Below are 13697 nucleotides of genomic sequence, written 5' to 3'. Positions count from 1 at the left end.
TATCAACTAAAAAATATAAATTTTCACAAAACAAGTACATTTTCAACATAAAAGTTATATTTTCAACCAAAGAGATGTAATTTAAAACAAAAAATTAATTTTGAACCAAACAGTTGCAGTCGTAACTAAAAGAGGAAATTTGAACAAAATAATATTATTTTCTACGAATCAAAAAGAACTTTCAAGTAAGAAAGATACATTTTTAACCGAAAATAAGAAAATAAAGTAAATAATTTCAAACAAAATAGTTGAATTTTTAATTAAATAAGTCGAGTGTTTCAATCTACTTATATGTATTATCAAAGCAAAACGGTAAAGTTTCAAACAAGAAAATTAATTTCACACAAGAAAAACGAATTTTAAACAACATGATTTTCCAAACAAATAGTAGAATCTTCAATTAGAGAAGATAAATTTTCATTGGAAAAAATAAAATTTCAACAAAACAATTTAATTTGCGGCCGAAAAATATGACATTCTGATCAAATAGTTACAATACTTGCATTTTTGAAGAAATATAATTAAATTTTCTAGAAGAATGGTGGATTTTTAATATAAAAGGACGAACATTCTGTCCAACTAGATAAATGTTTTAAAAAACCATTTAATTTTCAACCAAAAAGCATGACTTTTTAACAAAATATTTGAACTTTGAAGAAAATGAATGAATTTTTAACGAAATACCTTCAAAAATTAATTTTTAAGCCAGTAGTGATATTTTGAAAGAAGATATACTAAACTTTAACCAAAAACAGTTGCATTTTTAACATAAATAGTTAAATATACAACAAAAAAGTGAGTTCTTAACGAAAAAATAAATAGTTTAAATTCAAAGACAAAAAAAATATAATCGTCAACAAAATAGTTTGATTTTCAACCAGCCAACAACTTTCGACTAAAATAATGAAACGGCCACCAAGAATTTCAATTTTAACAAAGTACGTAAACTTTCAACGTATTAACTAACATTTCAGAACATGTTGTGCTTTTAAGAAAATTAAAGAGCTTATACTTCAAACTTGGCTCGGTGGCAAAAAGCTCGGCTGCAACTTGTGCTTGAGAACTGCAATCAATGTTGTACCGAGTGAAAATTTTATAAACGTAACGTTGAACAAAATTCCACACTTGTTTTCGTGAGCTTGGATAAATGGGCAGTTAAAGCGTGGAATGACTTGAAGCACACATCTAGAGCTTATGTGTCCCCTCGGTTATTCATGATAACCATTCTGCGTTTTATTTCATCATCGATATGAGTAGGACCCTTTAAATTTTGAATTATTAACACATTTTGAGTTAGGATTTTTTAGAGCTTGTAAAAAAAGCGTCTGAAATTGAGGAATTTTAAATGTTGAGGTTTTGAGCTAAATAATTTAATTTTTAAAGGTGCTATACCTACGGTAACGTGTTAACGGCTATCCCCCAAAACTAAACCTATTTTATGTTCTAATTTCAATCATTTAGAATTGTACAATTGAAAAAAAAGAGTTTGAGATTTAAGCTTTGCAGACTCTCTTTTTTACAATTTAGATAAAACTCTAAAAATAAATAAATCTTAATTGAAAAGGTTTAAAGAATAATTTTAATGAAATTATAAATGAGAGAACTTCAAATTAACGCAGCTTTTAAAATTCAGGAATTAATGATTATTTTTAACTTAAATCGCTTAGGCTTGTATATTTTTAGTAGTTTTGAATTTTAATTATTCAGAGTTTTTGAGGGCCTCGAAAAGTTAAAAACGTGGGTGGTCTTTTATTTTATTTTTTTAAGTTTAGTTGCTTTAAGTTGTAAACGAATTTTCAACGGAATTGTTAAGTTATATTTTGCGAAAAGTTTCAAGTTTTTGAAAAAATCAAATAAAAATACTTTACAACTCTAAACTATTAGAGTTAACTGTTGACAATCTTAAGAAATCTTTCAAGTTTAGAAGTGTTACTTCCAAGTGTTAACTTGGAAAAATATATATATTTATTTTCGTTAAACAAAATTTGTTTGCTTTAAAGAAATATTTATTTTACCACAAAATATGCTTATTTAAATAAAAGTACCATACATTTTGTTCCAAAATAACTTTTACGCGATCCGAGTTGTATGTATTTGTAAGTAATAATTATCAACTTGAACTTATACCATACTTCTGTAGATTACGGAACTCACCTATCATATCAAATACTTATTTATTACAATCAATAACAAATATATTTCGCTCAAAGAATATTTATACTGTCAAGTAAATATTTCTATTCTTTATGAATTGCGTTCCTTAGATCCAAACAAAGTGTTTCCGTAATCCCAAATGATCAAATCACAATTTTTTATGCTTTGACCTTTAATTTTAAAAGGTCTGTGTGCACAATTGTGGAGGAACTACAAATACCGAGCGCATAGCTCTGGAACCAACATACGCGCGCTCAAACTTACATGGCGCACGCACAGCAGCACATTTTTTACTATGCAATCTAAGTAAAAAAAATATAATAAAAAAAATTAAATTAAAAAGACTAATACACTTAATCCAATTTACTGCTTTGAACGCTTGCATTCAATTTATTTAGAGCACAAGCTAAATTGAAGACTATCATCGAGTATGTCATGAAGTTACACAGGATAGGTCGTATTGTGATATAGAAAATATACCCGGGAAAAATAGTTAAAACAAAAGTTTGACCCAATTCTGGAAGTCAAAGGGCCCGAATTGCTGAACACAGTACCGGCCCGCACCAGAATTTCTTCGAAATCCCACCTTACCAATCCGGGGTTGAAGTTCCATATTTTGTAACCGCCGCGACGCCAATGGGCTCTGTATCAATGAAATGATAGTTACGCCGCTGTGGTCCCACTTCCTAGCATAGCTTTTATACTTGTACCTCATCTCAGCTTGTACATTAATAATCAGTACGTCCCCTGGCGATAGCGCATGTTGAGACCTCAGTCTTCTCTTCTAAAGCATTAAAGGAAACTCGCGCATTATTGTGAAACGCAATTGCGCGCAGCGCGGAGACGTTCAGTTCAGTAATCAGTTCATGCGCTGCCTCGAGTGGTGTCACGACATTCATATACATATTCTCAAAGTTCCTGGCAGCTTACATTAAAAACTGTACTATGAATCTCTGTAAATTGATGCCGATGATCCACAATGTGCAATGCTAACGTACCGGTGAAAGTTGAAGTGCGTGTTTACACGACGTGTGCCCATGGTGACCAGTGTCTGATTAGCAGACATTGGAATTTACACTATACGGCGACAGGTGGGTCACCATTGTACTAATTCAAAAATTATTATCAGTTAATAAGAATATTAGGTATTTTCACTTTAACCATCACCTAGCTTCATTTTGTTAAAAGCTGAGAGGAAAACAATGGATCATATGAATAGAACAAAACTTCCATTCTGTAATATCTTTGGAATTAATGATCATCATTATCATTTTATTATTTCATTAAATAGTTATTAAAAAATAAATTTTTTTTTTCAAATACACTTATATAGGAAAAATTAGATTTTACAAAGATATTAGCAAAATAGGGCAAAAATGAACTGAATCCCATGTATTTGGTCCCTTGTTTGCCCCTCAGCAATCTACGACATGAAGTTAGCTGTTGATTGAAGTGAACATACCTAATATACTTTTTTCATATTTAAAAATTATGACTTGATTCTGAACTAAATACTAAGAAAAGCTACTGAGATTGGAATGTCTTCATATTTAACGACCATTTAATTAGAGGTGGAATGTGAGTAATTTTGTTTACAAAAATGTGTGATAAGTCACATGTATTCTCTTTTTATTAGTCATTTAGTAGGTCTCATTAAAAGATCTATCTAACTATATAACAACATAGTGTAATTATTAAATGTAATATGTATCCCTATTGGAAGAAACTGCACCAAAAAACTACGGCTTTGCTATAACAAAATACAGTCATTTATAACAAAATTTAAAAACAGACAATTGATGTAAAAATTACTTGAAACTTTGTATTTCTTTGTATTTGGTAATTTGGCATACAATGTTAGTGTATAATGTGGTGTTATACAAAATACAATGGTATACATTAATATTAGGGTGATACAAAAAACTAGACTTTCAATTATTGCTGATAAATCCTGCCCAATTTGTTCGTTTTCCGAACAAATAAATTTCCTATTTTTTCAAGTCGTTTAGCGTCGGCAATCATTGTCTTCATTGGTGGTTAATTTTGAACCAATCGCGATAATTAATGTTAAAAGTTATATTTTCTGTGAAAGACAGTGTGCAATTACTTAAACAATTAGCATCACTTGTCCCCCTTGATACAAAAGATTCAGGAAATTTTAGTCTTTTGAAATCTTTTACACTTTGTCGCTTATTAATCAGTATTTTTCTTTATCAATGAAATCGATCTGAAACAGTAACTATCCATAATGTAACTGAATGAATTTTTTTTTTAATCACTATTGTTGAAAAGATTAGGGTATAAGTTCTGAAATAAACAAATACTGAAGATTAATAAACAAATTAAATAATTATGAACTGTCTTTCACACAAAGTACCACTATTCGCATTCATTGAATGCCTTATTGATTGCAAAATGTGGTAACTACCAGATTTACAGGGAAAAAATAGTTTAAACCAATTAAAATTATTTAAATAATCATCAAATATGTTAAAAAAAATATTATTCTTGAAATTTATCAACAGGATCGTTTATCCCGAAAAATAATAACTTTTCATGATTTACAGGCTAGAAAAAAATTGTTCAAGGGCATGTGACACAGCTAAATACCTATATTGCCGACCTCACTTTATCACTTCACTGAATGTTTTTTTTGAACCTAAGAACTTTTTTTGTAAATAAAATATCGAGCTGAAACTTTGGGAAATGTTTTAGAGTACAATAAAGTACGTTTAGGTACTGCATTTCGGTAGGAACTTCACTGAAAATTATTGTACCTTTTTTCTGAACCTCGACATTTTTTGAACGATCAAACTTTTTTATACGTAAAATATCGGTCTCAAACTTTGAGAAATATAAGAGCCGAAAGAAAACTACGTTAAAGTACAAAGATTAATAATAAAAGATGTAAAAAAAAAATTTCAACAATCAATTCCAACGGCATCAGCCGGTCACGTTGTACACGAAAATACGAAACCTGGCGGCCACCAGAAGAGGCTCTAGAGGGTTCGTATTTTCGTGTACAACGTTACCGACTGATGCCGTTGGAATTGATTATTAACATATTTTTTTTTTACATCTTTTATTATTAATCTTTGTACTTTAACGTAGGTTTCTTTTGGCTCTTTCATTTCTCAAAGTTTGAGACCCATCTTTTATGTATAAAAAAAGTTCGAACGTTCAAAAAATGTCGAGGTTCAGAAAAAAGATGAAATAATTTTCAGTAAAGTTCCTACCAAAAGGCAGTACCTAAACGTACTTTATTGTACTCTAATACATTTTCCAAAGTTTCAGCTCAATATTTTATTTAGAAAAAAGTTCTTAGGTTCAAAAAATATTCAGTGAGCTGATAAAGTGAGGTCGATAATATAGGTATTTGGCTGTGTCACATGCCCTTAAGCAAATATTAATTTTTTTAAGAATTCGAATTTAGTTACAAAATACTTTGAAACTTTTCATTCAAATCGAAAAAAGTGCTGGAAAATTTATTAGAGTAGTTAAATCTGATACTTTTTATGAAGGGGTCATACATTTTCAAGAGAGAGTAAAAACAGTCATGGAATTTTTATGATACAGTTTAAAGTCAAATTGTATCCAGTCGTGGCATGGATGTAAAAAACCTCTTCATATTTTTAAAGGCTTGTATTGAGATATATGTGATAAAATTATAAATCACAACGGGAATCTACACCCTTCGGAATTTTGTTTCCATGCATACTCTCCTAGTAAGAGGACATTACCAAACTTGGAATATGCTAAGGTGATAAGGTTCGTTTTTCAGCTATTCTCGAGAAAAACGAATTTAAAAAGTCCGTGCACGTTACAGTGACCTTAAGGGCATGTGATACTTAGAAAATTGTCGATTTTACCAGTTTTAGGTTCCGACAGCTTTTTTTCTTTAATAATCAATATTTTGTCTTAAAAATTTGGGACATGATAGCGACCATGCTAACGGACGGCCCCACACACTTTTTTTTGGTTTAATTCAAAAAAGTTTTAATTTAGCAAAATCTGATTAATTTGCATAGCGCTCAGGAATTACTATCGATTTTACCAGTTTTAGGTTCCGACGGCTTTTTTTCTAGAATAATCAATATTTTGTCTTAAAAATTTAGGAAATGATAGCGGACATGCTAACGGACGTCCCCGCACACTTTATTTGTGGTTTATTTTCAAAAAAAAAATTGATATTGTTAACAACGTATGTACATTTGGAGGTTATGTATGTTACAATTCTCCTGTGCGTTACTTCCAAACTACACAACATTTTTGGCCGAAAACTTTGGACTTGCAAATAAACATAGTAACTAACCTCCCGAAACTAACCCTTTTTGCAGGCAATCAAAAAAGTTTATTTCATAAATAATTTCCAGATTATTGGAAAGGCAGAGATGAAAAACGACGTAACCTCAAAATAATACATATGCATACAATTTTTATTTAGCACAATAAATTTTTTTTTGTTATTATCTCTCAAAAAAGATTCCGGAGACGTCCGTTATGATATTTTATAGCATCTCCGAATTCAGTTTTTAAAAATTTTAAATTTGTGGAAAAAAAGCCTGGGAAATTGTAAGTATCACATGCCCTTAATGTGAGAATCTTTCAACTCCCGGTTAAATCAGGCGGTATTGCTTCGAGAAAGTATTAGAATTGTCTGAAATTTGACATCACAGTTTTTCAATGGATCTCCACGTTTCGAGACCCCCTGAATCCAAAAGTCAGGTTTTTGCGATGGCGTTTGTCTGTCTGTCCGGCCGTCCGTCCGTTAACACGATAATTCTCGAAAAAATAAACAGATCAAATTCATTTTTGGCACACTTTTTCAAGGTCCTAAAAGAAAGGACAAGTTCGTTAACCAGCCATTTTTGATAAAAATTCAAAAAGTAAGCGCATTTTGAACATTTCTGAGACCACTTTTTTCTGAATTTGAACATTCTATGTAAGGATATTTATAGTATTAAAATGGATAAACAATGTATCCTAATGACTTTTTTCGATAAAAAGAAAATTCTCAGAGTTATATCTTTTTCAAAAAATTTTAAATCAACCGAAAATTAAAATTTTAAGCCAAAAAATACACGATATGAAAAACAAGTCAAGAGAAGAACAAAATTTCTTTTTGAAAGCCTTACAAGATTATCATAAGAAATTTTTGGATTTTCTTGAAAAATCGAAAATTCAAATTTTGATTGCACAATAAATAATGAAAAATAAAAAATTCCATTTTGTGGTTAAACTATGTAGGATACGAAAAAATATGAATAATCAAAATTTGTTATCCCAAAAAAGATCTGCAATTTCGTTAAAAATCACTTCTTGATAGGATGCGTACTTTTTGTTTTATTCGTTGAAATAAATAACATTGAAAATAAAAAAATAAAATGAAAATGTGTAGAAAAACGACGAAAGTTACGAGAGAAAAAAAGATTTCACAAAACCTGTTTATAAACGTCTGTCGGAAATCGAGCGCGCAGCGTGAATATCACGATGAGAATGTGCATAACACACTGCGTATAGCCTTGAGAAACTTAATCTTTGACTATACTTAATTTAAGTAGACAATTCAGAATATGAAGACGCACATAAATACTGCCATCTAAAAGAGATCTTGTTGATCAAATTTTATTGAAGCATTCCAAATTCAGAGAATAAATATTCGAACGCGGAGCGCGAGGTGTATGTTTTACGAAGGGCGACTTGGTAAATAAATGTAACACAATTGGAGCTAAAACTAAATTTATTAATACTAATATTTAAAATTAAAAGAAAAAGTTACAAATCAAACTTATAGATCGAGAACGATGAGAACCAAAATAAACACACTTTAAATGCGAGGCTCCAACACACTACTCTCTAGAGTATCGCCGAAAATTGTCAGCGCATCGGAGGACAGGCATTTTCCTCCTTTTACGACCGCTGGACGCATCTTGAGAGGACCGTCTAATCCTTTTAATTACCCGACGCACGTGCGGACAGTATACAGCGCTCTGGGTCTTTCCCAACAGATGCCTTTTATAACTATACTGCTTCTGCAGTTTTATTATTTCCCCAAAACGCTGTTTGTCTCACGTAAACACACTAACACTCTTATTCTAAATTGTCTACGCATCCAAAAACTTATAAACTCTGCTGCCTCTATTCGATATCCTCCCACCATCGAGATGACGAATCATCTCGATCCACACGCTTTTACATGAATTACACACTTAGTACATTCTAAAATTCAATGTTACAAAATTAATTTTAATACGCTACAATCACTTATGAACACACAGATATATAATGAAATTGCTCCTAAACACAACTTGACACAAACTTTCGAAATTAATATGCAACTTACTTTAACCTAAATGACTACTCTCGTCATATAATATTTACTTGTAATTTAAACGATCAGGTTTAACAATCTTTCTTCCACTCCGAGTTATTACAATTTCTTTTTCATCACTCTTACCTAACTTTTGATCGCCTGACACCACGCCGCTGTCGGGGGGTTGAAAATACATTTTATTTGCTGATTTGCTATCGCGCTGGCTACCTTCTCGAACTTAATATTTTTAAGCAAATTGTTTAATCCGGTAAAATTTTTTCCGTTATCACTATAAATTATACTTGGCTTTCCCCGTCGCCCAGTATGTCATCGAAGAGCCATCAAAAACGCTGCGGTCGATAATGAAGTCACTAATTCAAAACTTACGGCTCTAAATACCGCGCAAGTAAATATGCAAATCCAAGACTTTTGCCCTTCCTTCAGAAAGATAGGTACAGCAAAATCTACGCCTACTACCTCAAAAACTGACGCCTCTCGAGCTCTGTCAATCGGCAAGGGCGCGGGCTCAGTCGTAAAAGGTTTTCTATCATATCGGCGGCAAACGCTGCATTTGCTAGATTACGGTTCTAATAATTTTCCTACCGCCTAAAATCCAATATTTCTCCCTAAGATTGCTCATTAAAATTTTTACTCCCTCGTGTTTGAACTCGATATGTTTCTCTCTTATAATCGATTTAACTAATTCATTTTCTGCGAGTAAGACGATCGGATATCGAAAATCATACGTGTCTTCTCTGAAAATTATCCTCGTTTTCAAACGCAATAATCCCTCGTTATCTTTAAATGGCTCTAAGTGCTTAATTATTATATCCTCTGTATGGGTTTTAAAATCCTCTCTTTGCACTATTTTTAATAATAAAATTTCTGCCTTTTCACTCTCTGTACATGATAATTCCCCTTTAGTACGCGATTCTTTCGACAGCTTTACATTAGGGATCGTCCACAAATTACGTAAGACGTTTTTCTTTTGTTTATATCGTTGTGTCCTTCTCAACTTCACAGCAATTTTATGCTCGTCTTTATTCAAACAAAAGAAGAACGTCTTACGTAATTTGTGGACGATCCCTTATTACAAAATCTCATTATCCGCGCTAGCACTCGTTTTGTTTGTGTGTAGTTCGAAAATCGCGAAATCACGGCTTCCCATTTTCGCACGTTAACAGAGTACAAGCCTGTTCTTTCTGCGCGGATTTTCTCAACTCTCCGTAAGCTTCTTTTTCTTCGTACTCTGATTTTTCAGCTGGCTAATTTTCCGGTTTAGATTTTAACCATTCCGATCCCTCCCACCATCGGGAAATTAACAGCTGATCCGATGTACATCCGCGAGAGGGTAAATCTGCAGGATTCATGTGACCCGGCACATGTCTCCATTGATCCGCCGAAGATAAGCTATGAATTTCTTTGAATCTATTCCACACAAACGTAGCCCAATTACTCTCTTCATGAATCCAGGTTAAAACTGTTGACGAATCACTCCAACAACATACATTCATTTTTCGACCTTTAAATGACTCTAAAACCGAGGCTGTTAATCTAGCCGCGATAGTTGCTGCTAGAAGCTCTAATCTAGGTATACTCACTCGCGCATCTGAATTTCCTTTTCTAGCCGGCGCGACGCGAGATTTACCCTGTACGAGGTTCACTCTTACGCCCGATTCCGATTCTACACTTAAAAATACGACTGCTGCGTAGGCATCTTTGCTAGCATCACAAAATGTATGTAAACTAACACGGTCACTTTCTTGAATTTCCCCGAATAAACAGAGGTACTTTAATTTCACTTAAACTCTTTAAACTCGTAACCCATTTCAAAAATTTGGATTTTATATCGTCACTGACTACTTCGTCCCACGATAAATTTTGCGCCCAGGTTTCCTGTAATAAGAGTCGCGGACAGAGCGTCACCGGAGACATGAAACCTAAGGGGTCAAAAATGCGATTTGCAACGGATAAAATACTCTTCTTTGTCACTTTGTCGGACTCTAGCTGCTCCGCGAAATCTACTTTAATCGAGAGAGTATCGTCTGATTTATCCCACAATATTTCAAAAACTCCGGTTTGACGTTTCTCCGCGCCGTCGTGAGTATACTTCCACCCTCTTAAATCGAAGCTAGCCGACTCCATCACTGTTTTTGCATCACTGATACAATTTTTGAATTAATCTACCAAGTTAACACTAGTAACGCAGTTATCAACCTAAAAACTATTTCTGAGTTTAACAATATTTTCTCTAGAAAACTCTGTACACTGATCGCTATCTATAGATTGTATTACTTTTTCTGAATGCATGTTAAGCACGGCTTCTAAGATAAACGGGCTGCAAGTTACCCCGAACATTACTCTACAATGTCTAAAAATTACAATATTGCCTTGCTTATCATACCATAGAAATCGTAAAAAATCTCTATCGCTCTTATCTATACTTATTTGTTAGAACGCTTTTTTAATATCCGCTACTACACCTACCTTACCTTCTCGGAATAGTAGTAAGATGTCTGCAATCAATTCTATCAAAGTCACTCCCTTTTCGACGCAGTCGTTGATCGATGGCGACTCCTCTTCTTTGTCGGAAGCATTGTATACCGGTCGTATAAATGTCGTGCTATTCTCCTTCACAACATGTCGATGAGGCAGGTATCGCCCCCAATCTTTCTCTTGCTCGACCGGCACCAACTCGATGATTCCTTCAGCTAGCCAGTCTTGGAACACTGCGTCATAATCTTCAAATAATCTATCTGCTTTTAAGTTTCTTGCCGTCGATTGAAGTTTCTTGACAGCCACATTTTTATTATCCTTAAGGGGTGGGTAATTCTCCAGCCAGGGCATTTTCACCTCGTACTGCCCCTCTTCACTCATTATAACGTTATTTAGCAACGCTTGCTTTGTAGCCTTTTCAGTATCCTTCTTCAGGCGTTGCTCGATTGGATCTCTAATCCCTATAGCGCCTAGAGACCATAAATCTTTAATGTCAGCCTCTTTTACAAACATCGAAATAGCCGTGACAGCCATATTTAAATCATCTTCGCTCTTTATGGGCACCTTTCCCATAAGCGTCCGTCCTAGTCGAGTTTCAACGGCGGTTAGTCCACCCGCTAATGTATGTAGCCTGCTGGTGAGCAATTTTCCGGCAACATTGGCCCCGATAAGTACTGCTACTGATTTCTCTTCACTGCACACGTCGGATAAACTAATCTTCTCACTTTTAAGCTCATCAATCCATTTTCCCTCTATCACTGTAGGTACAACTGCGCATATCATTTCTTGGTCGAGCGCCTGGAAGTTACACCAATAACCTCCATCTAAATTACCAGCACGGATCAAATATCTCGCGTGCGTAGTTATTTTAGATCGGTCGCCTCCAAATAGCAGGTGCACAAGCTCTTGTTTACCGATCTGCTTGTACTTGAGTGTAGACGCAACACTTTTCAATATGTAAGAATTTTGAGAGCCAGTGTCGATCACTGCTCGCACAATAACTTCCGACGTATCACTGCGCACTTTGATTTTGAGAGTCTTAATGAACGTTCTCGGCACCTCTGATGAGACGGCTAAATTATGCTCTATTTGCATATTCACGGCGGAAGTCGTATTTCGGACCACGCTTTCTGACACACTGTTCTTGTCCTTCTCATCCTTAAAACACATAATATGGACGTGACGACGCGCGAACTTTGAACACTTTACATTCACGCGACACGTACTATAGCTGTGTCCAGATTTTAGACAATTAAAACACGCGCGCTGTCTTCTTGCTTTATCCTGTTTCTCAGCGTACGGCATATTTCGCGCCTTCATACACTTCGCGCTCTCGTGTCCCTTTCTTTCACAAAATATGCAAGATAATTCTTCCCCTTTGACAATTAAACTATTAGCACTCGGCACATCTCTCTTCTCGCCGGAAAACTTTGGCTTTCTTCTCGTCGAATCACTATTATCACTATTTGCCAAACTAAAACCTTTCACTGCCATTGAAATTCGAAGTTCATTTTTTACTTCTGACTAAAAATCTGATCAATTTGGATAGACGATTTTTTGATCCCTCAGTCGCCGTACTCTCAGACGCACTTAAATCGCACACACTGTTCGATCGTTCCCATGCTCGTAATAAATCCTCCAGTAATGAAGATTCTACTACCAACGGAATGAGCATAGCGCCACACTTTTCGGTAGTAACGCCTAGCGTTTCTAGCGATCTTAGATGCGAATCCAATTTGTCGTATAAGGTCGCAAGCGGCATTGGCTTCGAAGACGTTGCGTTTTGAAGCACCAACTGCATTAGCTCCCGTGCATACACTTCTATTTGTAAATCTTCTCGCCCGAAGCTCTTCTTGAAACTGTCAATCACCTTTTCGTAATTATCGGCCTTTCAGTGGATAACTCTTCACTATAATTTCGGCACGAGATCCCGTCGCCATGGCTTGCACTAAATATTGAAATTTCTCTTCATTGTCGAGATTGCTGCATTCATGAATTTTCTTGAATATACTCCAAAACTGGAGCCAGTCGCGCACTTGACCGGTAAATTTCACTAATTCAATCTTCGGCAGCTTTAACGATTTTCGCACTTTTTGCTGCGCATTTCCACTAGATTCCGGCGTTGGCGAGTTAGCTGCAGGCACTGCACTTCTTGCGGCGGCGCGTCGCTCAAATTGATATTTGGCTATGAGAAATTTACCCTTGTACACGTCTTGATCATCGTACTATTTCTCGATAACTTCTTCATTGGCGTCTACACCTTGTAGACTGGCGATGATGTTCGCGTTGATAATGTCTAACTCTTGTTGCTTTTCGCACAATAAACCATAAGACACTGTTAATTCTCCTGAACCAGCAGTGGTACTCTCTATAAGCGCGTTAAGCCCGTTCAATGCTTTCGTCACGGCGGTTCTCAAACACGCTCTCTTTTTCTTCAAAAGCTCCATTGCCAGCACTAATTTATTAATTTAAAATGTCACTACACTTCAAGTCGCCAAACTCTCGGTCCTGTCACGGTCGCCAAATGTTTTGTGAAGGGCGACTTGGTAAATAAATGTAACACAATTGGAGCTAAAACTAAATTTATTAATACTTACAGTCTGTCAAGTTAAAGCGTGGGTAACTTTTTTGGAAAATATTTTATTTAAACGCATGTTTCTACATGGAATTACATTTGTCAAGGTGTCGAGCAAAATGCTTTTCTGTTAGTATTTTGTCCAATCACCGCCGGAGT

At 34.7% G+C, this 13697-nt stretch overlaps 2 protein-coding genes across 2 annotated transcripts in view; one reads left to right on the top strand and one right to left on the bottom strand.

The window, feature by feature from the left end:
* The first annotated feature begins 2878 nt into the window (after window positions 1–2878).
* The window catches only part of LOC117173758, a 33302-nt gene continuing 22483 nt past the window's right edge, over window positions 2879–13697 (top strand). The window contains exon 1 of the mRNA XM_033362427.1: window positions 2879–3245. The gene's annotated coding sequence lies outside the window, so the exon portion shown is untranslated. The remainder of the gene's footprint in view (window positions 3246–13697) is intronic.
* LOC117178634 lies at window positions 9733–12764 on the bottom strand. Its single transcript, XM_033370059.1, has 4 exons — window positions 12569–12764; window positions 10960–12450; window positions 10324–10614; window positions 9733–10229 (listed from the first exon to the last, which is right to left on the bottom strand). Exons 1-4 carry the CDS (start codon window positions 12762–12764, stop codon window positions 9733–9735), a joined length of 2475 nt encoding a protein of 824 aa, XP_033225950.1.

Source organism: Belonocnema kinseyi, chromosome 1 (assembly GCF_010883055.1).
Source record: "Belonocnema kinseyi isolate 2016_QV_RU_SX_M_011 chromosome 1, B_treatae_v1, whole genome shotgun sequence".
Lineage (NCBI taxonomy): Eukaryota > Metazoa > Arthropoda > Insecta > Hymenoptera > Cynipidae > Belonocnema > Belonocnema kinseyi.
Note: the sequence above shows the minus strand (reverse complement) of the source record. Positions and strands in the feature narration are given on the sequence as shown.